The sequence below is a fragment of the Aulostomus chinensis genome, chromosome 18, assembly GCF_037954235.1.
Source record: "Aulostomus chinensis isolate RoL2024-O1b breed Wild chromosome 18, RoL_Achi_v1.0, whole genome shotgun sequence".
In the NCBI taxonomy this organism is placed as follows: Eukaryota; Metazoa; Chordata; class Actinopteri; order Syngnathiformes; family Aulostomidae; genus Aulostomus; species Aulostomus chinensis.
Genome location: NC_141337.1, coordinates 12,497,096 through 12,524,890, shown reverse-complemented (window position 1 = coordinate 12,524,890; position 27,795 = coordinate 12,497,096). Strand labels below are relative to the sequence as shown.

General features: G+C 41.7%; 1 protein-coding gene and 1 long non-coding RNA gene across 4 annotated transcripts in view; one reads left to right on the top strand and one right to left on the bottom strand.

Moving 5' to 3' along the window:
- The window catches only part of baiap2l1b (BAR/IMD domain containing adaptor protein 2 like 1b), a 30,891-nt gene extending 10,211 nt beyond the window's left edge, over nucleotides 1-20,680 (bottom strand). For 2 of the 3 annotated variants that reach the window (XM_086185489.1, XM_086185490.1), the window contains exons 1-9: nucleotides 20,247-20,680; nucleotides 17,925-18,000; nucleotides 17,343-17,429; nucleotides 8,949-9,010; nucleotides 7,249-7,320; nucleotides 6,465-6,599; nucleotides 1,606-1,758; nucleotides 1,215-1,370; nucleotides 55-172 (exon numbers count right to left, since the gene is read on the bottom strand). In XM_086185489.1, coding sequence (XP_086041615.1) covers nucleotides 55-172; nucleotides 1,215-1,370; nucleotides 1,606-1,758; nucleotides 6,465-6,599; nucleotides 7,249-7,320; nucleotides 8,949-9,010; nucleotides 17,343-17,429; nucleotides 17,925-18,000; nucleotides 20,247-20,297 — 910 coding nt within the window. In that variant the 5' untranslated portion in view covers nucleotides 20,298-20,680. Of the gene's footprint in view, nucleotides 1-54; nucleotides 173-1,214; nucleotides 1,371-1,605; nucleotides 1,759-6,464; nucleotides 6,600-7,248; nucleotides 7,321-8,948; nucleotides 9,011-9,349; nucleotides 9,408-17,342; nucleotides 17,430-17,924; nucleotides 18,001-20,246 lie in introns of those variants that run through there. The other variant, XM_086185491.1, reaches the window with a different exon arrangement.
- Nucleotides 20,681-25,262: 4,582 nt separating this feature from the next.
- LOC147245197 (uncharacterized) overlaps nucleotides 25,263-27,795 on the top strand; it is a 34,976-nt gene continuing 32,443 nt past the window's right edge. Inside the window, exon 1 of the long non-coding RNA XR_015110047.1 lies at nucleotides 25,263-25,301. This is a non-coding gene — a long non-coding RNA (uncharacterized LOC147245197). The remainder of the gene's footprint in view (nucleotides 25,302-27,795) is intronic.

The window sequence follows — 27,795 nt, the reverse complement described above, 5'->3', positions numbered from 1 at the left end:
ATAAGACAAATGTATTTCAGGAAAAAAACCTCTCCTCTGGAAAGTTCCTAGTACCTGAATTGTTGTTGTTGGTGGTGGTGGTGGTTACACTGGCGGTGTTCTCATGGCTGAATATGTTAACCAGAGGGCTGGTCTGAGCCTTTGCGACTGGGGCCGGTGGAGCAGAGATGTTCTGGAAGAGAAACATTAACTCCCTTCACATTTTCAGTACAAATGCATCTCGTATCCACATCTGAATCTGATTCAGCCTCACCTGGTATCAGTAAATGTCAGTTTGAGCTGTTTGCTCTTTTACAGCTAAAGCTAACAGCTAACGTTAAAGCTAATGTCGCAGTTAACGTCAAAGCTAACGCCACAGCTAATGTCAAAATTCTCTGTCATTGAACAAATGAAACTAAAAACCCAACAAATTACAGGTGTGTCTGATAATCAGTGTAGGACTATTTGCTACCAATGTGGAGTCCATACACCCCATGAACTGGAAGCTATTGAAAAAGGAAAACATTTTGCTGTATATTGGGGAAAAAAACTTCCTCTAAAATATTCCTATAAATTAGAAGATGCACAAAAACTAAATAAAGCAAACGCTTGCTAAAAAAAAAACAGAAGTTGAGAGACTAATATAACATTTTTTCTATTATTGAATATTAGCTGTATAGCCAAACAATTAAATGAAAATGATTATGAATAAAGCATGAATATTTACAACATGTCCCCTGTCAGGGGAAATGTGATGTCATCAAACATGCATCGATATTAGGTTGTTAACATAAATGCATGATGACAAAAGGAAGGGCAGTGGTCAGCACTGTTGCCTCACAACAAGAAGGTTGTGGGTTCGAGCCCCGGCTCCAGCACGGGATCTTTCTGTGTGGAGTCTCCATGTTCTCCCTGTTCCTGTGTGGGTTCTCTCTGGTACTCCAGCTTCCTCCCACAGTCCAAAGACATCAAGAGGGGACGAGGCTGATTGATACTCTAAATTGACTGTAGGTGTGACTGTGAGTGTGACTGGTTGTCCGTCTCTATGTGTTGGCCCTGTGATGGACTGGTGACCCGTCCAGGGTGAACCCCGCCTCTCATACAAGGGCTGCTGGGATAGAATCCAGCCCCCCCCCCCCACCCTTAACAGGATAAGCGGTAAGAAAAGGATGGATGGACAAACAGCAGGATGATGTCCAGCGGCAGGACACTAATTAATGCCCCGCCAGTCTTACCACACTGTGCCTCGAGGGGGAGGGAGAGGGCAGCGGCGTTATGGAGACCGACGTGCGCAGTCCCTCAATCTTGGACAGAATGCTCTCTGGCATGTCGGTGGCGTCATTGCACTGGTCCTGCCAGCTGCTCAGCTTCGCCGTCAGCATGTCTCTGGCCTGTCCAGCAGGCGAGGACGTAAGAAAAGATATTAAAAGAAAATATCAGTGCACACATTTTTTCATCACTATGGCAACATGGGCCCTGAGATTGTGGATTTTGGAATAAATTGCTGGTGCAATCTGATAAGAACTCTGCAGTTTTATCAAGTCTGTCGTTTTCAGCTCCACATTACAGTTTTAATGAAATTTGCTGACTCATTGCGACATAAATATAGGGAGGTGGGTTTGGTACCTTGTCGTGGAAGGAAGCAATTTGATAGGAGAACATGCAGTGTTTGTCCACCAGGAAACAGAAGCGTCTCTTCTCCTCCAGCAGAGCCTCTTTACAGCCGTCCGCGATGAACAACTGCATGTCCATTTGGCGGCTCGTCAAGGTTTCCAGACACTGATAACACACACACATTTACAGGTAAACCCCAAAACAAGTTCTCAGCCTAAACACGGGAGCAAATACAATCAGGGGTTGTCCTACAAACTACCTGCCACAAATCATCGCGTCTTATCTTCCCATACACATGGTTTGAAACCATCACTAACCTGACAAGGGCGAGGTGATATGAAAGGAGTGGGGTTCCTTTCTGAATGTTCTAATCTCGCTCTTGCAGGAACACTTACACAAGATGAGACTTTACTGTACTGACAGACTGAGGGACGTTTAGTGAAAGGACAGAGCCGCGTAAGGGACGAGGGGACAGGACTCCTGTTATCTACACCAGCAGCCAGGATTATAAAAATGTCGCAGGGCTCCTCCAAGGATCTAAAGGATGCAATTGCGTACGTGTGTGTGGTTAATAATTCCTATGCACATTCCTGTGTGATTAGTGTTCCATCAATGAAACCTCAAATTAACGATTGTCAAACAGTTGCAAAATGCTGCCATGCATATGTATTTGTTTTCATGGTGAAAACCCAGCTGTTCAGATGAGAAATATTCCAGGCGAGAGATAAGACAGATACTGACAGAGCAGTGAATGAAAAAAATAAACCCAAGTCAACTTTTTTTTTCCCTCACATGTCAAAGCTACACATGAGCTCTAGATCTTCCAACTGGCGGGGAATGACACACCTGTAACGGCTGTCAAAACAGGAACACACACTCACACACACACCCTCTCTTCTCTTTGCCTTTTATAACCGTCCTAAGGAAGATGATGTATTTCTGATGAAAAACACAGATTTTCTTCTTCCCTCATCCACCGTGTGTTAACACTCATGTCGGAGGTCGGTCCTTGTATTCACCTGGATTCATTTAGAATGCCAGAGAAGGGTGTAAAAATAAAGATCATTAAAAATGTGTAATTCACATTTAATTCCTGAAAAAAGTAAAAGAGTGTATCCTAGATATGAAAAAACATTCATGCAATATATAACTAACATGAGGGGGTCATGTGATTGTTTCCACTTGTTGGTTATGAGAAGTGTGGAGCACGGGAGAACCACTAAACCAGATCTGGATCCTGGGGCAGATCCAGGAAAATGTATAGCTCAGGAAACTGTTAGATAACATCTATAAATGTGTAGGAGTTTGTGCGGAACTTTACGAAACTGATCAAAACCAATCAATACAACCTCCCCTGTAAATTGTATCGTTGTGCAAATGAAAAAAGTATTAATAAAACATAAATATTCTGCATTCCGAGTTGTCTGCTGTAACCCTCCTCTCACTGCAACCTCTCAAGCAGCATCCTGCAAGCCAGCGTACCAAAAAAAGAAAAAAAGCAACCGACAATGTGAAGTTTTTGGTGTAAAAATACCCCAGAGAACCATTCACCAACAACAATTCCACTTCTGTAATTTTTTTCCTGTCACACAACTTTTAACACGTATCACAAATGACCGACAAAGTGTTATACAAAAGGTGCAGAGAGCTTTTTTTTGGCAACAAAAATAAAAAATAATGCTACTTAATAACAAAACAAAAACCCAAATAGTTACAGATGTATAAAACACGATGATAATCTAATACGAGTGGCTTCGTCATCAAATACACACATGAAAGCAACAACAGCAACAATAAAACAACTTCATTATTTCACTAAAACCACCTGAGAGCCCCATGTCAAGTGTTTGAGTGACCGAATCCAATTTAGCTGAGTGTGTTGGGTCAAGACAGGTCCTGATGGGTTTGACCCCTGAAATTAACCCCCCAGCCATAAACTTGTAAGGAGCCTGATCCATTTCGTGCAATTCCTCATTCACCTGCATTTCTAATACAGACGATTTCAAATGAATCGAGGGAAACAGAGAAAACAGAGTGAACACCTTTCCAGAACTGTGGAAGGTGGGCGGCATAAATTCTACCAACAAGTGGATCCGAAAAAAAAAGAAGTGTGAAATGCTATTTTACCACAGAAAAAGCATTTCACTCTCTCTCTCTCTCTCACACACACACACACACACCCTTTTAATCACTTTACATCTGTCAACACCTCAGCGAGCCTGTTGCTATGGACAACCTGTGTTTATCCTGAGAACTACAGGCATGACAGAAAGAAGGATGGCAACAAAGGCATAAGACAAAGAAAAAAACCACATAACACACCTCCTGGAGAAGAAGACACACTGTCCCTCTTTGACATGTTAGAGTCTTGATCTTATCTCAGTTTTTGTTAATCTTGTGTACAGTACAAACTAGAAATTGCCATCACATTTGTTTTAGACATCTGACACTTCTCCCATTTCTTTTTTTCCCCCGAAAGTTTCTTGATGTTCTCCGGCTTTGAAGTGTTTTTTTGTGTGTGTTTCTTTTTTGCTGGAAGCCCCGGCACACTATGTGTCGGTCTGCCCATCTCTGTGTCTGCCAGGTGTCAAAATCTAATCCCTGGTCTCAAATCAGATTAGTGAGCACAGCAGCAGGTAAACATCCTTGGATGGGAAGGTGAAGGAGGAGAGAAGAAACATGTGAGAGCACGAAGAAAAGACAAAATAGAGCTGATTTGAGTTATTATAGAAAAATATAGAGCCAAAAGAAAAAGCTTTCCAACAGTCAAAGTAAAGCAGTGAAAATGTTATAAACATGGAGCGCATGTAAACAGATATTGATCTCTTTATGTGGGTGTTTGTTTGGAGGATAAAATAAGTTCCTCTGCAGTACGATGCTGAGCTGCAGCTGCTTTTGTGCTTCGCGCGCTGACCTGCATCTATTGAAGGTCAAGACCCTGAATTCAGATGACTTCCTCACACAAGCCCACATTCAAGAATTCCAAATATCCCTCTTGACCTTTGACGGATTGGTTCGATTTAATTGGTTGGCATAGTCTGATGACACTGTTGAGTCAAGAACTGCCGCATGAGGTCACACAGTCAACAACTCTCAATTCAACCGAGACGCTGTTTTACTATGCCATACCAAAAATGTACCTTGATATCACTATCTTTCTTTCTTGAAATAGAACAGGTTATGGTGCTTAGCCATTGGAAGGAAGTTCCCTATTCTGAGTGTTTAAAAAAAGAACAAAATTAAGTTGTAGTTTCGACTTTATTTCATTTACCGCACAGCAATAAGATTTAAAAAGTAATGGGTATGGGAGTGCATCTGGCTCTGTAGTCCACTGGTGTCAATTATCGTTTTCTGAATATGTCTTTGCTTTGTAGGGAAAATCAGCTCGATCATCTCTTGACTCTTTCTTTCTCTGAGGAGTAACCTTGATGACACAGAGAGGAACTCAAACATGTGACTGACGTCAACTTCACATTCTTTAAACCACCATAAATCTTTAGACATATAATGGCCATTTCAGGTCACCTCCCTCTTTCTCTCAGTGTCGGTGCGTGTCAGCGGGGGTGTTCACCCCGCCGGCCTGAAGTAGGAGAGACCGTGTTGACAGAGTACACAAACCTTAAAACCTTCACAGACACACACAAACACACGCCCAGGCGACCGGGCTGCCTGACTGGATTGATGTTAGAATGTTATCTAACACGGGACAATGTCATCAAGCTCATCGCAACTCTTCATTTGAGCAGTCACTGTTCAGGTGCAGTCACGGTTAGGAGATGATATTATAAGATCATTATTTAACATTCTGCTGTGTCGCCTCCTTTAAAATACTGGTGCTAACTGGTTACCACCCAGGAGAAAGCGTTTACGGCAACGCGCTATGAATTCATATGTACATATATATTAACAGACTGATGGCACATAAATGTACCAGCCTGGACTGAACTTCAACACCAAGCACAGATGACTAGAGGGAGATGAGCGCGTATTAGCTGGTCCATGCTGCACATATACTTGTACTGGATGTAAGTCGATGTCCAGATATCTACTCAGCCATAATGAGGCAGAGTAAACGCTTGGATTAATTGCAGCAAATCCTTTCATTTGTAACTTGTAATAGTGTCATTTGAAAGCTCTGCTGTATTTACGTCTGCATTAGAGTTCGCTTTTATCCGTGTCCATGCGACATTTCATGCTAACATGCTAACAATAAGCTACGGGTTGATTATCATTCCATCCTTGTGCTTTTTCTATACATGCAGCATTTCATCTGTTAGTGCAGGCTTTACAAATATTGGCACTTCTGATTTGTGTTCAGTTTCACCATATTATCATATTATTTTTTGTTATTTATTGTTATAGAATGTGCAAATATTTCCACACATCCAATAGTACACAACATGCATAATATTTCCTGGGGCACTTATGAGCATATGCAGCCAAGTACTGGATACTGTGCTAGCAAAAATATCCCATCATGTATCTGTGAAAATGACAACACCATAACACAACAGTGGAGAGGGACAACAGCTGCTTAGGTGTAATGCCAATATTGCTTTATTTCTAATTTTCACCTTGTTGATGTGATATATGTTTTTAATAAGTATGCATTTTGGCCATATCTGTAAGGAGGTAGTTACCATGGCTACGCTACTCCAAGTGGGAAGGAACGCGACATAGAGCACTGAGTACGTAGACCAGATTGTCCGGCATGACCGCACAAACACTGTCCCCAACTCTTGTTACTCTCTGGCTTTGACACACTCCATCTCAAGTTACATGTACTGTGAATGCATGTGTGTGTGTAATAATGTTGACGCACAATTATGCCTGTGTGAGTGTGTGTGTGTGTGTGTGTCCTTCCTTCTCACCTCGCTCTCCTTGTTTTCATACTTGTTGGCGTTCTTGCCTTGGCTTTTCCTCCTCAGCTTCTTCAGGTCAGCCTGGGATTTCTCCAGAGAGTCCTGCTTCATCTTGTGTTCCATCTGGTACCTTTTAAACGTGGCCTGGAGCGCAGAAGAAGAGCAGTGTGAACGCCGGTACTCCCGAGCTCATACTAGCCAAAATCTTGTCGCTTTTATTATATCATCTTAGTCACAAATTCATGTATATTTTTGATGAGTGTTTGCTGGATTCGTAAATTGTGTTCAGAACACTTCTGTCATTACTGCCATTTCATTATAGCTGCTTTGCTGACATTTGACAAATATCTGATTATATGTATGGATACGCGGTGTAAGAAGTGCTTCTATCAGCTTTTCTGTTAAGATGATAATAAAACATTTATTGGTGAATTCCAGGAAAGTGAAACGGCTCAGTTTTTTTTTTTTTTTTACTGTTTTATGTCGCAACAATAATAAAACGCATTAATTAGCATGACTGTGGTCATAATTGCAGGCAATTACTGAAATTAACTGCCTTGCTGGATAAGATTCTGGCTGAAACCGATGCCACTCACAGGTTTCTATTCTCTGTAACTGCCTTTAAGCCTTCACATTGGGATTTTACACACAATTTCCTGTTGCTAACCAATTAACATGTACAAGACAGTAAGAACAAGAAAAAGCATATGGAAGTACGTGGCTGTATGAGCTGCCACACAACGACTCACACACATTGTGGAAGTATACAGACTAACGCACACATTCTACTCACTGTCATGTATTTGACATCCATGTCAGTCTTTCTCTCCAGCTCCGCTATTATCTCCCTGTGGAACCTCTTAAACTTCAGGTGCAGAGGAGGGACCAGGAAGAGGAGGCGGGGAGAAGACAAACTGGTCATTAGAAACTGGCAGGGAGGATGGAGTGCAACAGTGGCAAACAGGGGAAATATTGCAAATCTCCAAAAGAAAGCTGAGAGTGATCATTTATCACTGCGTTTGTGTGCATGTGTGTGGGGGTGAGAGCCGAGTCCAAGGTTGCGCTTATGAATGAGTCAGAAACAAAGCGTGGGAATGCCCACAGACTTCTCTCCCTTTCTCCCTACCGCTCTCTCATTAGTGTGAGGGTGTCGACGCTCCCATCTTTGTTGCGATGCAGCGCCCACGTGGAGCAGATCAATCAACCGTACTAAACACACACGGATGACCACAGACACCTTGTCGCACACATCAACGTCTGAGAAAGGTTGCCTCCCATCAATATTTTAGACAAGAATTGATGCAATGACTCATCCACTGGAGTCCATTAACAAGTCAAACCACCCACTGATGCTGTTAGCAGCCATGTCTCAGAGGAGGGCCTCGCAACTTTCTGCCCCGTAGTTCACATTTGTTGCTTTCTGACTACATTATTCATTTTTCTTACATGCGAGAAAAGACATCTTGTTGCCGTGTCGAGAGTTGCAAGCCTATAAGAGCAGCAGCAAAGTGGAAGGTCACCAAAAGCGTGACGAGATAGTTAAATAAGATGGAATAAATCAGTAATGTCAACTATTAGTTTAAAAGATCACAGTAACTTATTCATTCTCACCAAAGTCAGAGAAAAAGACAAACAACAAATCAAAATTACAAGATAGCCGGAGACCATTTTCCTGACTGCAAAATGATCTGATGCAGCACCTCAAATGCCCCATCGAAACTTAAACCAACAAACCAAAATGTTTGACTAGTAGAGCTGCTGCTAATTATAGGAATTGTGTTGGAGAGGGAGAAGAATACAAACCTGATCTATTTACACCAGAATGCACACAGGAGGAACTCCTGCAAGATGAAGGTATGCTAACCTCCCCACCCACTATCATTAATGATGCTAAGCTAACTATCTCTCAGGTCCCTACAGCATGCACAGAGGAGAGAAGGGTATCTATCTTCTTGTCTAGCAACGGGGAGGATGGCAAATAAGTCGTTCCAACATCTCTGCCTTAAATAATTCAAAAATTGGGCTCTGGGAACTCCCAGTGACCCAAACAGCACAAACTGAAAAAATGTCCAACTTAAAAAAATAACAGTCATGCTGCTAATAAAACTGATTTTCTTTGCAGGATGTACTGTAGAGCTAACACATCATCAGCTTATAGTGAGCTGTATTTTCTGAGTGTAATAACTTTGCAGCTGGTGTGTTCCCAGGACATGTTGAGGCCTGCCTACACCAACAGGTGCTCCTACAACTCAAACCTGTTGTTTTTCCCCCTCTGCAACCCTCCGTGTGATGTCGTCTACCGGGTCGCAATGCTGGTGAAGCCAACGTAAGGGGGTTGTTGGGCGCAGGGGGAAGGCAGTAATTCAGTGAGAATAATGGTGATTAGTGAATTGAGATTATGTAGTGAAGAGAGTAAGGGTGTTTTTGGGTTAGATAAAGAAATTAAAGTGCACGGAATTTTCCGCAAGCTGAAAAACATAATCAGGCACTTACGTTTTCTTCCAGCTCAAGATGAACTTTCCTATGGACCTCCGAGATTCCCATCAGTACAACACCTGTCAGACAGAGAGAATCAATGTCCCTGTTAAAATCACACATCTAATTCCTTTGGTCTAGTATTTTTTTTCAGTCCTTAATCTCAGGATCTGCATATTAATGAATTCTCTGCTGCAAAGTAATTTAGGTCACTTTCAACCCCCATCCAAAAAAAACCCCCATCAAATGTCATCGGTTACAGAATCTGTTACAAAGGATTTCCTTCATTGATATGAAAAGGAAATAAATGCATGTTCCAAAGCCTGAAAAACTGGACCACCAACTGTTCAGTAAATCAAAAAGAGCTCACATGGCAAGTGGCCACAAATTCTAACGTTCTGTCTCGGCATGTTGCTCACCAAAGCAATCAGTTCAGGATTATGGAGCGCGATCATCACATTGAAAATTATAATCCCATTTGCTCTTGGTCTCCATGCAAGGCCCACTGCCAGGACTGTGCACTTTTAATGATCCCTGTAGATCAATAATCAGCAATATTGGTAGTGCTTATCATTAGAAATACAAACGGACCAAACTATTTAAGCTAAACAAAATATATGACCAGTTCTCCAGGTTTTGTATCGTTATTGTGGAGAAAGAGGAGTGTGAATGCAGACCAGTAAGTCACCGTGTGGTGCAAATATCACTTCATGTGTCCACTATATGGCGCTACAGAAAACACACCGACTACTCATGTTGAAGGAAGGAAAACAGGGTGCAATTTTCATGTAAATCAAATGACATTTTTTCAGTAGGTGCCACAATGACTAGAATCTGATCTCTCGGCTCTCATCCAACATGACATTTGGAGAGTGATACTGGTGTAACGGTAAAACTTGCTTGAATGACAAACTACTCAAAGAGTGAATCATGTTGCGTGACTGTGCAGCTCTAGGAAATACTAAGAAAGTGACTCTACTGGGAGCCAGATGGCCTTCAAGCTGACTTGTACGTGTGTCTACCATATTGTCTGCTGCCTGCATCGTGCTCACAGATTGAAAACTGAATGTGTTTGTGTAATTATAACAGTGTCTGTGTTTGGATAGTGAGGTCCCTTGACAAACACCATTTTTAACCACCCCCCCCCCAACCACCACCACCAGATGACTTGTACTTGTGTGTATGTGCAAGATAAACAGACATTTCTTCATCTGTACTGCGGCTGCAACGTTGATATGGACATTTAAATCCCCGCAGAAAATCCTCTGGGAGTCTGCGTGGTCCTTTTCCCACGCTGGTTGATTTTCCGTGTGCAGCAAAGAAATGTCATGACACTGAAGTGCCTGCAGCAGCCACCACTCAAGCTTCCTGGTACACAGCAGTACTACTGTAGTCATGACTCTTACTGAGAACTTCCTCTATTTTAGGGTTGCAGGATTTTTGAGTAGTAATGGACTCACTGTCACTTGTTTTTTTTTGAGTTGAGGCCAACTAAACCACGACCAAGTCATGACCAAGACTTTGAGGGGTCAAAAAGAAGTCACGACCAAGACCTAACCAAAGCGAGACAGAGCAACACTGAGACTAAGGCAAGACTGAGTCAAGAATGAGACTGCGGCATGGTGAGACCGAGTCCAGACTGAGAACACAGACTATGCTAGGGCGAGACAAAGTAAGACTGAGACAAAGGCAGGATGAGACAGAGTCAAGACCAAGACAAAGGTGGGGTGAGTTGAGTCAAGACTAAGTCAAAGGCAGCAAAAGACCAAGTGAAAGCCAAGACTAAGATGAGACGAGACCAGGCAAAATTGAGACTAAGACATGATGAGACAGAGTCAAGACTGAGACCGAGACAAGGAGAGACTGAGTCAAGATCCAGAAATGGTCTTGGTATGTGTCCCGTTGCAGTATTCACAGTACAGGTACATGGATGAATGAGCTGACGTCTTCCTCCAAGCTTCTACTGACAGTTGAAGTGTATGTGAAGGGGTGTGGGGGTAGGGGTAAGGGGGGGGGGGGGGGAACAATGATGGTGGTTGGGTTCAAAAGTAACTGGTCCAGTTGGTTGCATTTGAAATATATCTTTTTTAATATCCAATCAAGTAATGCACAGACCATTTAGCAATATCATCGCAATTGTGGTCTTGACATAAAGTCTCCAGTCCACTTGATCCAAGACAGAGCAAAGAGAACGCGGCCAATTCCAAGACAAGACTGAGACCTTCAAAAAGACAAAGTCTGGTAAGTAAACAATATTTCAACTAATAATCCGTCTATAAAAAACAAATTGAAGAAAAAAGGCAACATTAATTCCAACATTCAGCACACCAAACCACCAACAATGAAAAAGATACGACTTTCCCTCTGGTTTGTCCGCACATTTGCATGCTGGTTTTTTTTTTCTACTTATAACTGATGGCAAATATTCTGCACATACACACAGCAGCTGTGGAGCTGGCCTGGAGTCTGATGTAGCACTATGACCTGGACATTCATCAGTATGTAAACACTGCCCTTCCCCGCTCCGTCTTCAACACCTGGCGCGACTGGCTCTTTGACTCAGCGCGTCTCAAACAAATCTACGGGGGAAAAAAAAAAAGGTGTTCACAATAAATCTCGCCTCTGACACAGCAGAGGGAGGATGGGAGGGGTATAAAGGTTGGGAAGAGAAAGAGAAGAGAGGCATAGAAACACAGCATTGGAGCGTGGGCGATATTTAATTTATGAAAGGTTATTTTATTTACTTTTTCTACAGTTGTCATACTTCTCGGACAAGGTTTGGATTGGAAATGTGCTGAACTATTAGGGGGAAAGTAGTAAAAACCATTGTGAGAGCATTTCAAAATATTGTTATTGGTTTATTTCCAATTGCAATACATTAATAGTATACCGATGCACCAAATATTCCAACTTTTATTAAAATATCTGGTTTTATATACATCGGTTTATTGAATGTGTGTGTAAACTAAGCCCTTTGTGTAAATATTCCTGCTTTATGCTGTGTTTGGGGAAGTTTGTTTTTCAGGTACGCAGATATAAGGATGTATCACAGACAAATCATTTGCAATATATAGGAGGATCGCAGTTTTGTGATACTATTGTGGGCAAAGTATCGTGATAATTTTGTATTACAGGGGTTAGAATTAACTGGAAGATAAGAGTCGTGAGAGGTTCAAAATGTGGATTTTTATACATTTTCGGTTAATTTTCCCACAATTAGCTGTGGCCGAAATTATAACTCATCTCAATTTAGCTTAATACACAATTTCTTTTATTTTTTTTCTTATAATTGATTCTTTTCATAGGGTGGCACGGTGGTGCAGTGGTCAGCACTGTGGCCTCACAGCTAGAAAATTCCGGGTTCGAGTCCCGGCTCAGGCACAGGATCTTTCTGTGTGAGTCTCCATGTTCTCCCTGTTCCTGTGTGGGTTCTCTCTGGTACTCCAGCTTCCTCCCACAGTCCAAAGACATCGAGAGGGGACGAGGCTGATTGATACTCTAAATTGACCGTAGGTGTGACTGTGAGTGTGACTGGTTGTCTGTCTCTATGTTGGCCCTGTGATGGACTGGTGACCTGTCCAGGGTGAACCCCGCCTCTCATACAAGGGCTGCTGGGATAGAATCCAGCCCCCCCCCCCCCCGCAAGCCTTAACAAGATAAGCAGAAGAAAATGGATGGATGGATGGCTTCTTTTCATGGCACACACATATAGACATATGAAACTATGAAAAAACAAACCAAAACAACAAATAGACAATCCCCCATTGTTCTCCTTCGAAGTGGCAGTGAGGCTTTCCACTGGTTGGTTCTTGCATAATTTCTCTTTTCCACTGTGTTACTGGTGTGGTCTTAAATCCACTGGAACAAAATACGTCATCCAGATGGCAACAAGAGTTCCATTCTGCACGATTAACTACTCAGCCGTAGTGCTGCTTAGGAAAGGCGTGGTATGATGACAAATACATGACAGACTAGTTTGTCAGTAGGAAACGCGGACGGTGAGTCATTGTAATATAAATGTCTATAACAACCTTTAATGACATCACCGGGATCGACGACTCTCTTCCAGTAATTTACCCTCTGTTGTTTTTTGTTGTTGTTGTTGTTGTTGTCATGGTCTGTTCAAAACGTTGCCAGGCAACAGGTGTGCTCAATTGAGCAAGGTGTGAGGGCAACAAAAAAAAAGTGTGTCATGATGCTGATAGCGCAGCAGGAGCAGTTTACCGCCATCAGCTAACAAACCAAACCTCAGATAAGCCCGCAAGGCCCTGTTTACCCGAGAACGGAGCGAGGTCGCCAGCATAGAGGTGGAGAGATGACTTTGGAGCTCAGATGAGATCATCAGAAATTCATCTTACCACGGTGTCAAATGTTTCACATAGTCGGAAAGACAAGTGTCTTGTCTTTGGGGCGCCGTTGTTCGTGCCACGGCGTCGTCCTCTGCTGTTTGAACAAGTGGAGTGAATGATTTCAATCAGTGCTCCTTTCGCCTCTGCTGAGTTGTGAATTATGCAAGCAAACGTCATGTTTCGCTATGTCGTCTTACAGAAGTGAGGAAAAAAGAAAGAAGACATGATTTGTTTCCTTACTTGATAAATAATGCAGTGATTGCTCATACATGAGTGTGTTTGTAAAAAAAAGAAAGAAAAAAGACCCTGCCTCGTTTTTTGGAATACATTCCATGAGAAACGAATCCCTAATTGCGAAAGATTTACTATCAAGATCACTTTCTGAGCTCTGTAGAGATGAAATATACCAGGAAACTAACTGAGAGGGAAACAGACAGTAGTGGATGTGTTCAAAATATAGAAAAGGCACAAAAAAAAATTCTACTTAGAGCTGATGTTAAAGGAACATTTTGCTGCTAGCATGCAAAAGCGACTAGCGGTTGTTTTTGACTGTGGACAAAATAATCCTGGCATCTGGGAAACCTGTAAACATGTTTGGATAATGTGAATGGGCTATTTGAACTGGCCACAATCATTAAAGGGCAGCGTGTGTGTGTGTGTGTGTGTGTGTGTGTGTGTGTGTGTGTGTGTGTGTGTGTGAGATCAGCAGAGCTTGCTCTGTTGTAAAAGGGACACAAAATTGCGAGAGATTAAATTCCTGCATATAATAAAATGCTGTGTGTTTTCAGGCCTTTTGTGCACTGCTGTGATTTTCTTTTTTTTGGCAATGGCTGTGTCAAATCTTTGCAATATATTCTGGTTTCTAGCATCAGTTTGACCCCAAATAATAGAAGATTACATTCCATACAGAGTTCTGTCCTTCAGTTTTTTTGTTCTGATGAGAAAAGAACAAAAGTTAGAGTGATTGAATGAAAGATCGTCTGCCATTTGAACTCTGGCAGAAAAGGAGGAGGAAGAGGGGGGGACAAAGGGAATTAAAGGAAGACAGTAGGAGGACAAGCTGCATTGGTCCTCCAATGTCTCTCAAGAGTATCTGGTTTCTGGCTGGCTACGCGTCACTGGAGCTCAGGTTTCTGCCCGGGCAACTCCACTGCATCCACAAGCAGGCTCACAAGAAGCAGAAGGACTTTCTGTGCTTGGTGTTTTCTGGTCCCTTTTGGACAGACGCATCAATTTGATGTCAAATATACTGCTTGAGAGGAGGGACGTGCCCCATAGAGTTACAGTCACCATGCATGCGGGTTTGCAGGCCTCTTTCATAGATTAGACGAGGTCATTTGTGATGTGTATTTAATACTCCCTGTTCCACATAATCCCATAATGACTAAACAGATCTGTCATGAGACCGCAGTGTCTCTCTCAGTCTCTCATACCAGGATTAGCAGCTACTGGAGTGAATCCAAAGGTCAGTGGTCAGAGACTCAGCCAGGATATCATGATTTCCGCCTAACTAAAACTGCTTGGTAAGCAGTCAGATCCTTCATCTTCTTAGTTTTTGGTTTTTTTGCTTTAAAAGGAGACAATAACTATGTTAAAACATCAAGTTTGTATTCCAGAACTTTAATTTGCTGTCTACTGTTTTTACCTCTGCGATACTAAACACTTAAGTGCCCAATGAGGGTCAACTCCGGCTGAGTTACGGCTCTAACATGTGGGTCAGATATTGCTTAACTTGGGATAAAATATGGGCTCTTTCAGCATCGCCCCATTTAGGCAGCCAACCCTGAGTCAAAGCTGTCTGTCAAGGTAAAATACAGGTCACCCGAGACTTGAACTGAGAATGTAAGCTGGGCTAAATTTGGCTCAGATACTCATTGCTATCTGGGTTAAAATGACTGGTCGTAATAAACTGTTTGTTTCTGTCACGCCCCTCATTTCCTCGATGCCTCTGATTACAGGAAGCGTATTCTGAGCTGTTACCAAAAGGACCTCCATTACTGTAACTTGCTCTGGTTACTATCCTCTTAAACCAACACCAACCAAAAATAAAACCTTTTTTAAACTCACACAAACCTGTTCACCGGCTTTTAAAACGCTATCTCATGATGCGGCTCCACGACAGAGACAGTTCCTGCAAATAATCACGTTTAAAAAGAGTGTTTTTGCCATCTGAGCTTGTTCACGTCCACAAATAGACGTACACAATGCAAAAACAACAACAAAAGAAGCACGACGGGTACAGAACATTATCTGTAAAAGTGACAAACAACACAAAATCTATCCTGACAATAGAGAAATCTGAGCTACCCCTGCATCTCTCAACTGTACAGACTTCAAAAATAAATCCATCACAACCCAGCAAGTTGGAGAGAGATGACATGCTTATCTTGCAATGTCATTTGATTTACACTGCCGTACTTATGTACCGCAGTTCTATAATATGATTGAATGCAATCTCGATGTCTTTTTTCCACCACGAGACCATGAAGAGGTCAAAAAGCTCCATCAAGTAGTTCCCGAAATCCCACTCTGCTTCACCTCTAGACCGTGAGAGAAACATTCCTGCCAAACAGGAAGAAAGTCCTACCTAGGGGTTATGTGGCAGCTTTGCTATTTTATACGCGATACGTAAAAGGTTGATGAAAAACTTAACTTTTGCAAAGATGTTTAAAAAAAATCCTCCCTTGAGGGGCCGGCCTGCCAGAGGGGTGAAGAGACAGAACAAGAGCAAGGTAATCAAGATGGACGGGTTTGTGGCAGCTTTTTCACAGCGGTATCACGTGTGTAAAAGAAACAAATGAATTAGTACTTTAAGATTTGATATTTAGTTCCAAGACTAAAAGAATTTAGCCGAAATACCTACATTTATCGACATACTCAGTTCTCTGTCCCCCGGCCCCCCACTGCTGATTGTTTTCTTCATTAAAGAGCGAACGATGACCTTCTCAGAAACACCTTTCATGTCGACATGTGGCGAGTGTTTCATTATCCAAGTGCACCAGGAAGCTAACGGCGCTACGACACATGGTAACTGGTCCCATCGCGCCGCTGCATTTAATTAGCAGTTTTTCTGTTAATCGGCAGGGGAGACGAGAGACGTCGAGTGGTTACATCCAAGTGTGCCACCAGCGACAGTGAGTTAGCGAACCAGACGTCTTGACAGTAAATGAGCATTGAGGGAAAAGGAGCCTGAGGATTCACCCCAACGCACTCTATGACACTGCATGTCGAAGATCAGTGGAGATCATGGAATAACTACTAAGCACAAAGATCCGTGTAGCATGTCGCTAGAACGGGAATGTCATCCGGCTCTTTTTTTTTTTTTGTAGAATTTGAATTGATCAGATTTGTTATTTGATTTGTTATCGATTTTGCTTTCAATTCCTCATTCAAGAGTAAAAAAAAATAAACGAGGCCTACACAACGGTTTTATTACGTCTACATCCGTGCAGAAACAAGTGAACAAACGCATTACAGCACCCAGTATGTTTTCATGATGTCCTTTTGCAACCGTCAGGAAAACATGATGATGATGAGGATGACAGGTTTTTCCTTACATAACGTTCCTTTTGTCGTTTGAGCTGATACCTGAGTTTTAATTCATTATTTGCAATGCCCTCGTTACATTTAGAGGCTTGGAGCCAGAACCAGCCCTGCTCAACGCTACCAGCCAGTCAGTCACTCAGCTCCTGACATGATTTAGCTGATTTAATTTTCATAAAGCTAAATTCAGAGTCAGAGTCATACCTGCGGCACTGAACACTCAGATGTTCCTTGTATGAATATAGCACCAATAATATCAGCTTTAGAAGAGCAACCACTTCAATTCTACGTTAAGTAAACCAATAATCTTTGGATCTAAACTGTGTAGTTTTGAATCGAATACTAACAAATTGCTCTCTGAGGAGGGATCCCTCAAGGCCTCCCAAAAATAAACGCTCCTGAGACCCAAACGGGATAAACAAGTGTTTCAAAAAAAGCAGGAATGATCCCAAAAGTCATCAGATTTCCAGAATTTATCCCAATAAAGAATTGGGGCGGAGAGGGAGACATGCAACCTTACCTAATTCTCTAGAGACGGGGGACACGGCAGCATTCTCTCCAATCTTAGACATCGCATCAAAATACAACTTTCCAGCCAGGGTCATTGCTGGGAAGATGATACAAATGATGATTAATATTCATTCAATGCAGATTGATCTGGTTTAAGACTATGGCTTTCTATTGTCTGGGAGACTGAATATGTTTCCTGAGCTGAAGCCAAACAGATATCACATTAATAAAAAAAAATAAATAAATAAAAAAAACTTTTTGTCTCTGATAATGAAGTGGAAATATGATACGGCGTGAGTGAAATAAATCTAAAACCAAAACACAAACACTCGCAGGATTCAAAACAAAACGAATATTTTCCCCGTATTAAAGTGCAAATAATGTTTACATAATGCAAATGCATAATCATAACAGCACAATATTGCTGTGTATAATCACCACGGGGAAGGATTTGCATCAAGAAATAGCAGACAATATGATGTGACTGAGAGGTGAAACTTCAAACTCTTAATCACAAGCAGCAACATTTACCTCTGTGAATGTTTATAATGTTAATAATGCTTATATTTATTTATGAAGTCCAAAGCCTCACCAGCTACTGATTTCTCATAGCTCTTGCCCAGGTTGACCAGGTTCCTCAGTCCTGGGTTGAACTGTTCCATCACATTCTGGATGACAGGAGACGAAAGGACACAGACAGTTAGTGATTCATTATTTAAGTTTTTGATTATTATATTATTAAAAGAAAAATACAACTTTTTTTTTTTTTAGGAAATATGCTTATTTGTCCCCCCCCCCCTAGAACCAGACAATAAGATTTGATACTCCTCTTCCCTCCTTGTGTCCTTAAGACACACAGAGACCATCTGACTATTAGCTAGCTTAGCATAATGAATGGTAGTGGATGGGCGGGTTAGCATACCTCGGTCGAAAGTCATCAAACACACTTTTCTACCAAAATGATCTCTGACAACGTTACGATCACTGCTTGTGCATAAGATTTGCTATGAAATCTCATTTTAAAATACACAATTTTTAATTTTAAAATGAGACACGTACAGGAATCCTTTCAAAACCAAATTCACGGGCCTGCTGTAACTTGGACCAACTAAATAAACTTTTGATGACTGGAGGAGTGATTAGTACAACCAATCACGACTGACTTTGTATGAAAAGAGGAAGAAGATCACCTCTGGACAAACTGAAATTCTGAAACTTATTCATTTAACTTTAAATTAGATATGCTAACATTACCAGGGAAAGGACTCTGTCTCTTTTTCAGGCCCTGGAGAGGTGGGGAAACATTCATTCTTCTCAAAAAAGTTGAGGCGCTCCTTTAAAACCCTAACATGTTGGTGGCTGTAGGGCAGATTTACACACAGGCAGTATTCTTGAACAAAGCCTATGACCTATGACCTCTAGGTCATCTTGATTTGCCTCCTGGAGGATGTAAGAGAGTATGAAAATGATAGAATAAAAGCAGAATGGTGAGAAACCATTCAACACTGATTTTTAGATCAGTGCTCAACGTCTCATAATGGAAGTTTCATCATTAATCACATTGAACACTAAGCACTTATTTCTAATTATGCCAATTATTGAGCTATGCTTTCTCTTTCATGTAACCTAGTTAAGTGGCTAAGAAGGTATAAAGCTCTCGCTCCAGTCTAGAATGAAGGAAACGATGAAAAGTCACTCATCTGCTCCACGTTACACGTATTTCCAGAGCCTTGTAATGATCAGCCACTCCTTCAGGGCTTTGTCAATGAATGACGTTTATCTAAAAAATGCAGATTGTCACACACTGACGACACCGGACGTGATTCATGTGGTAAGTTACTATGACGTAAACTTTGCACTAACTATCAAAAACACGTCACACTACACCTGCGACAGTTCATCGATTTGCCAGTCGAAACCCGCAACTATTTTGACGATCTATTCAGATTTTTTGAGGAAAAAAAAACAAACAAGAAACTTTTGCTGGTTTAAAGAGTCCTTAATAGGAAAACCTGTTGCTTTTCTTTACAGCACAGAAATGAACTGAACGATCTCCTTTAATTCAGGAGTACAGCTAAAGCACCAGCTGTGTGAACATAGAGTAGTCTGGCAGCCTGGCGGCTATTGTTGATGGTATTTGCAGAGGTGGTGGCTGCTGCTGAGGAGGAGCTTGCTGACCGGTATAACCTTACCACACAACACACGACAAGCTAAATTATTAAACCTCTGAGTCTTTTTCCCTACATTTCATCACACACCAAGGAGCTGCGGGGGTTGTCCCGAGAGGAAGCAATTCAAGAAGACTAAATTTGTGTGTGTGTGTGTGTGTGTGTGTGTGAGAGAGAGAGAGCGAGAGAGAGAGAGTCCCTCCAGCCACCTGTGGAGTGAAGAAGCATGCAGACATGGCTGCACAGTGGGGCTCATATTCTGTTTTTTTTTTTCCTCACTCCAATACAACTGACACTTCTTCTATGATCCCACAGTACAAATAACAATTCCAAGCAACCTCGTTGAATAAAAGACAGCATCAACTTCTATGTGACAGTGTCTAAATGATGCTGCTCATGTGTTTGCAAAAACTAACTGTTGATCAGCTTGTTTCCACACTGAAGTCAGCCTGAGTTTAACTGATGCAGAAATCAATGAATTCGTAGCTAGAAAAATAAGATCAATGTCCAATAATCAGCCAAAAAGGACCTCATCGAGCCTCTACACATTATTTGTATTGACAGTCACAGTCACTGGACTAGTATTGAAGTAGCTGGGCGAGCCAGATGAAGTGTAACACCTGTTCATGTTCTGATAAAATGTGGTCGCTGTTGGTCCCCGGACAGGTGAGCAAAAAATACCTGGTTAAAGCTTTCTGCGTGTGTGTGTGTGTGTCTGGAGGTCGCACCTGTTGTCCAATACCCACCTTATATGTACTTTCAGTGAGCTTGTTCACCTCCTCCGCGCTCCTCGACATGTTTAAGATCCTTCTCGACGTCCGATAGAGAATTAAAAATGTATGTAAACCAAAACAAAACAGAAATTATATATCTGTAAAAAACAAAACAAAAAACAAAGTCCACTCTCTGGCAGCAGGAGGGCGAAGTGACCAATCCTAAGGAGACGGAGAATTCCTCATAGCCAGCAGGAGACGCATGACGCACGCGTCTGAACCCTCGTGACACAAAAGAAAAGTGGAGGTGAATCCAGATGTCAGCTGCTGTACGCGTGTATGTGTATGTGTGTGTGTGTGTGTGTGTAAGAGAGAGAAAGAGAGGGGGAGACTGAGAAAAACTGAGCTGTCAAACTTGTTGTAGGTGGTGAGTTCATAGACCAGAGGAGGAGGGGTGGCAGGAGAAAGTGGACGGTTGTCAAGTGAATAAGGATCAAATCAGCCCATTTCCGGACTCTTATTTCAAATTAAACCTTATTCCCCCTTGACTGGTATGGACTCAACACGAAGCACACTTGTGGCAGCAATTTCTGCTGTTTTTATACATTTAACTTATGTATATATATTATAAAAAGCCAGATATTTCAACATAGTGGTGTGGGTTGATTTTGAAGTATCTACAAATAAAAAACCTTTTTGTTATTTACTTTTTGCAGGGATTTTTTTTGTACATGCATATGACTGATGATTATCAAGTACCACATTTCCCAGACTAATAGACCCAAAAAGAAAAGATGATGGATCAAAAAGCACAATTAATTAACAACTAATAAATAAATACTATCCCAAAGGCATTTCACATGAACCAATATACTTTATATGGTGACAGTGAGTGTTGGAAAGCTTTGTTTAAACTAATGTATATAACTTAGCCTGCACATGACACATGAGAGGATATATATTGTCGTCATATACAAATGATGCATGACCTAATTCAGTCTCTAAAAATCTGTATACATTTAGATAGCAAGAATCTTATTATGTGCATAAAATGTGTGTGTGTGTGTGTGTGTGTGTGTGTGTGTTGGACCATAAATAATGAAGATTGCTGGTTCAGAGTATATAAATTTGAATACATGTATTGGGAAAAAAAAATCCAGAATATTTTGGATAAATAATTATAGACTGTAAATAGACCAACAATTTTGTAAATAAATAAAAAATAACAAGTGAAGTTGACTTTCTGCTATTTCAAATAAAAAAAATGCAAATGAGACCCAATTTAATTGGTATAAAAACAGCACAGCCATGATAAAAAAATGAATTCCCCTCAATACACCCTTTTAAACAACGCACACACACAGACGCACGGACACACACACATGTTCAACAACCGTCTTTAGTTTTACAGCTGTTTTCACTTGTCACGCTTTTGATACTCTTATTTTGAAAGTCCGCTCTCAGCATTGTTCTGAATGGTTCCGCTGGCCTTCACACACCCTGCACACAGGTGAAGTTGGGATATTGGACGACGGGGCACGTGCGCTCCCTGGAGGTAGCTGACCAATAACACAATAACGACACACGTCACGCACCTGAGCCAGAGAGGAAAACCAGGTGACGCCCTCATCAGCAGCGTTCATGACGAGCAGCAGCAACTCTTTCCCCTTAACCCCCCTCTCTTTGTGTTTCTTTTAAAGTATTTATTAAATGCCTGTTATTATAAATTAAACATCGCTTTTATCATTACTGGATATTAAAACTTTATTTTGCATAATCCAGACTTTGTCTGACGCCACCGTTCCCCAATGAATGACGATAATTTTAGCATTAATTACATGCCTCATCTTTATTTTCTAATATGAATTTATAATAAAAAGCGTGATACCTCAGTGGTTAGGAAATGTCCCCCCCCCCCCCCCCCTTCGCTCAACAAAAAGCATGCATCATATTAAAGTGCTATTCGTCATTCACCACTAGATGTCGCTCACGGTCAGCTGAATTTTTCTCTCTCTAAGTCTGAACTCAGCATCAGAAAACGCATGGTGACACGTATCTAAAAATGCACAGAATACTTTTGTTTGTTTGTATTTTGAACAGATATATCATTTATTTGTTAACTTTTCATGACGTTGAGCCGATGACAAAACAAAACCACATGTGGGTTAAAACCCTCTTGCGCGTACACCTCGTTGGCAAATCAGACACCGCCAACACGGGGAGTCTGAGCAAATATACAGAGATTTAGACAATATAATTTGATGTTCAGGGAGCTGCCTGCTGTCATGGGTGGGTGGGTGGTAGTGGTGGTGGAGGGGCTACAAAAGGAGCTGAATGTAAAATGAGTTTGTGCCCTCAGGCTCTGAACACAAACCACTGATTCAACCCTCAAAACGCCTGTAAGGTGACACGTACATGATGATGAGTCCCCATGGCTGCTACGTAAATGGTGCTCTGTTTTTCCCTCCCGCCCTGTTATCTCCTCCATCATGGCCACCCTTACAACCTTCCTCTGAGTTATACTCCCGGAGATGGGAATCAAACATAAAGAGAAGGAGGAGGCCAATTACGGCCAGTATGACTCACATTTCTAAACGGGATGAGAACTTCTTCGGTGTTCTCATTTCTACAACAGCTATGAGGTCACACTTTTCAGGAAATGTTCCATCCACTCATCCATTTTCTATCCCAGCTGACATCGGGCGAGAGGCGGGGTTCACCCAGGACGGGTCGCCAGTCCGTCGCAGGGTCATCAGGAGCAATTAGGGGCTCAGTATCTTGCTCAAGGACACTTGGACATGGTCACCGGGGGAAGTGAGGATCGAACCAGCGACCCTTTGGTGAAGCGTCCTCTGTAAAACTCATTACTTTTTCAAAGATGGTATCAAACAGATTTTCAATTAAGTTTTTTTTTTTATCTTTTTTTTTTTTCCAACGCAGCCTGATAATGTGACAAGTTTAAGTGGAAATTATAGCTGCTGTGCACCAGTGAGTCGTGCGGTTTTTGAGGAGGACGGAGAAAAATAGGAGGACAAATGAGAAACAGTTGAAGTCATTTGTCTTTAGTTCACACGGAGTTCTTAGACGCTGCACCAACAGGGTCTGAGGCTTTGCTGCCAACACGCCGAGCTACATCCACCATGATAATAGCATCCATGAGGACGCTTACAGGTTTATTTAGCATCATTTTGAATCTATAAGCTGATGCAAGGCTTCTTTAGACTTTTTATCATGTGACCAAACCCCCCCCCCCCCGCCCAAAAAAAAACCTCTGAACAATTTCTTTGAAAAGTTGGTTTTTGAATAAAACAAAATCAAAAGTGGGAAAAGTTTTATAAAGTAAAATTTAAAAAGGAATGAAAGTCATACTCTGACTCTGGGTTCAGGTTGCAGATTTTAAAACGAAGTTATCAAGAGTTTGCAAATTTAAAAAAAAACATTTTTCTCTCCAACTTGATTCCTTATTACATATTCTGCATATTTTATTTATTTTGTATTTGTTCAAGTAAATACAAATGATGGACTTATTGATTTTACCAAAGACCGATGGCACCCTCGGCGACAAACCTGGTGTTAGAAATGCTCTGTTTTAAGAGTTCAAAATTTTCCATTTTCTTTTATACATCAAATATCTGTCTGAAACAATGTTGGTGTCCATTGAGCATGAAGTCTGCGAGGTAAAGGGTTGAATTAGCTCTACGTTTGAAAAGAGCGCACGGACAAACAATGACTGTATGAATCACAATCAATAAGACATCGTCAGCCGTTTGCCTGGATAGGCAACTATCACGAATCCTATTCAAGCGTCAGGGAAAAGGTTGGTGCTGTAAACAGCAGCGGAAGGCCAGAACATCACGTTACAATGACGTACAGTGAACAGTCCGTACGTACTTGTGTATAATACGAGCTACATTTACTATATGCAAAGAAACGCGGCGATCTCGGCCTCCTCTGAGCTCTGCGTGTACTGCGCTCTCTGTCGATGTTGTCCAGCTTTTTAGGACCTCTCATTCATTGTCTCTGTCGTGCATGTCCTCTCAAGGTCCACCCATTGTGACGGAACAGCCAAGTAACCAAGGCATTCAAAAACAGCCTCCTTATACCGCGCTAGCAAGGCCACCTCCTTTTCAGATGTGCCAGTATTTTTTTTTTCTTCCCAGCAGTGTGTTACATAAGCAGAGGATACACAACGGAGTTGGCTTAAGAATGTTTCTTTTTATCCTTGAAAGAGGTGCATGATATTGACATTTATGACTGAACAAGTCTCATTAACAATGGAGTGAAAGAGTATTCAGCAAATGCATTGAATTTAAAGCTCGTTCCCGGGATGCGTGTTTTTATTTTGGAATTAATTCGGATTGATGTCATTCACGAGGGGCAACATTCATAAAAGGTGCTTACACACAAATATGTTCTTACAAACAAGAGGATATTTTTAACTCAATTTAGTCTTACAGTCAGGAAGCAAAGCCTATTTGTAACTCTTTGCTCCTGACATTTATAGTGTTCCTCTGGTAATTGGCAATCAATCTGGCTTGCAAAGTCTATTACATCCGAAATATGTCATTGTTAATCAATTAGTCACTGCTAAATGTCTTGAAGTTTGATTCCCCCTCTGCATGACTTCTTGTTGACTCCAGAATTCAGAGAGCAACAACTTTACTCTTGTTGACGGAAGCTCCTGGAGACAGAGGATTAACAGCAGCCAAACTATACAATAAGTCTGTTTACAACCCCTCCACATCATCCGGTATAATCCAAGCGCTCTTAATCCAGCCAGATGCTCAATACTTCACAAACGCTTCCATTTGAGCTAAAAGCTAACTAAAACAGTTAGGGTTCTGACCAGCATTTCTAGCCATGGTCACTGCGATCAATTCTTAAGTGTCTGTGTGTGGATGGACCTAATACTGCGTGTGTGTGTGTGTGTGTAGAAGTACTGGGTCAAGTCAGTGCTGACTCTGAACGCACCACCATCCTGACCCAACCCCCCCCTATTAATCAGAGGGTATTAAAAACACCTGTGGCATCATGGCTGCCTTTTGCCTCTCCGTCTTTGCCACACGTACCACTGCCAGTGACTGTCAGGTAGGTCATGCAGTTCAATGGCAACTTTTTCAAATGTTGTACTTTCTTTGTGCCTGCATTTGTTTGTTGCCTGACTGTGCTGGTGACTGATCACAAGAGTAGTGATTCAAAGGTGTGTTGTCTTGTCTCTTCACAAAGCGCATGTCACGGGTAACTGACTTTAAGTTATTCTCTGCCCTAGTTCCCCCTTCGTGAGTAGTCTGGATCTGTCAGCTTCTCACCGAGCCTGTGTTAATGCGCGATGCTCGATGTTATCAGCTGCTGTTTTGTCTTAGTTCTTCCTTAGCGTTGCCTTACTTTTTTCAAAGCTCCTCCTAAATTTAGCCTTAGTTTTGCCTTACTTTTGTCAAAGCTTCTCTTTAGTTCAACCCTAATTTTCCTTAATGATGCCTCAGTGTTTTGTTTTTCCTTCAGTTTTGTTGTAGTTTCTCTGTAGTTCAGCTGTCATTGGTCCTCATTTTCGCTGTAGTTTTGTCATAGTATTGCCTTGGTTTTCCCATAGTTTTCCCTCAGCCCTGCCCATTTTGAATTTGATGTCTGCAACACATTTCGAAAACCTTGGACGGGGGCATGTTCACAACTGTGTTATGGCACCTTTCCTTTAAACAACCCTCAATAAGCATTTGGGAACTGAGGACCGTCATTGTTGAAGCTTTTATAGGTGGAATTCTTTCCCCTTCTTGTTTTATATACAACTTCAGTTGCTCAGCAGTCCGGGGTCTCCGTTGTCGTATTTTTCACTTCATAATGTGCCACGCATTTTCAATGGCTGGCAGGTTTGGACTGCAGGCGGGCCAGTCTAAGACCCGCACTCTTTCACCACGGAGCCACGCTGTTGTAACACCCACAGAATGTAGCTTGACATTGTATTGCTGAAGTGAGCAGGGACGTCCCTGAAAAAGACATTGCTTGGATGTTGGTCCCAAACCCGTATGTACCTTCCAGCGTGAATGGCGCCTTCACAAATGTGCAAGTTATCCATGACATGGGCACTAACACCCCCCATACCATCACAGATGCTGGCTTTTGACAAACTCCAGATGGTCCTTTTCCTCTTTGGCCTAGAAGACCAGACGTCCGTAATTTCCAAAAACAATTTGAAATGTGGATTCGTCAGACCACAGCGCACTTTTCCACTTTGCATCAGTCTGTCTCAGATGAGCTGGGGCCCTGAGAAGCCGGCGGCATTTCTGAGTGTTGTTCATGCACAGCTTTCGCTTCGCGTGGTAGAGTTTTAACTTGCACTCGTAGATGAAGTGAGGAATTGTGTTAACTGACAATGGTTTTCTGAAGCATTCCTGAGCCCACGTGGTAATATCCTTTACATCCTTTACCAATTCGGTGCCGCCTGAGTGATCGAAGCTCACAGCCTTTCAATTTTGTTTTTTGTCCTTGCCGCTTACGTGCAGAGATTACTCCAGATTCTCTGAATCTTCTTACGATATTATGGACCGTAGATGATGATGATGAGCCCTAAATTCCTTGCAATTGTCCGTTGAGAAACGTTGTTCTTGTAGTGTATTCAGTTGAGTATAGTTTGAAAAGGATTTATAAATCATTGTATTCTGTTATTGTTTGTTTTACAGCAGCTACATTGGGGTTGGAAACCTGCTAATCTGCACCCTCACATACTACAGAAAATATGATCAATGATCTTGTACCTAACATTATTTAGAGGTTTTGACCTGGAAGTACCTCGGAAAACACACTACAAAGACGTGGGTTCAACTGCATCAGCTCGACGACAGATAGCGGTGCTTTTTTTATTTTTAATCTAAGATGACACAGTTGCTACATTACATAAGCAGCCTTCTGCAGCATTACAGTGTTAAAGGTACAAAATCGTGAGTAAACACTCAGTGGTGCTCGTCTCATTTGATGAATACAGGACCTGTTTGGCGATGCTCTGCACCAAATTCTACAGCAACTATTGAGAAACAGATTTTTAGATAAAATGTTACAACCCCCCTTTCTTTTCCCCTTCAAAGTGCTGCATATTTCAGAATCATACATCTCAACTCATTGTTATTCTAAACTGAGAAGAAAAAGTCAGATTTGGTTTATTCTAGTGAGAATGAATGTAATTTGCGCTGTCAAGCTACTGCTGAGTCATGTATTCAGGTATTCCTATTGATCCGGGGGGTCTGAGTACCACCCCTCCGAGTTTGCCAGCTCTAGAATGGGATCATGCTTATTTAATCCCGCAGACACAACAAGATGCCCTAATATTGGTGTTTTACATAAATTCAGACTACACCAAATACATAAAAGCTCTGTCCTGAGGTGTTGATTAATTCTTAACTCTGGGGAAGTGGAAGAGACTGTAAATGTTCAAATCATATACATTTAGGCCATTCTACATTTACTCCCATTCACTGAGCCTGTTCAAAGCCCTCCCGGAAGACCTGACTCCCACTTCCAAAACCTCTGTTCCAGATTTGACTCATAAAAGCGGTTTGATTTCATTTACAGCATTTTGCATTCACATTCAAGC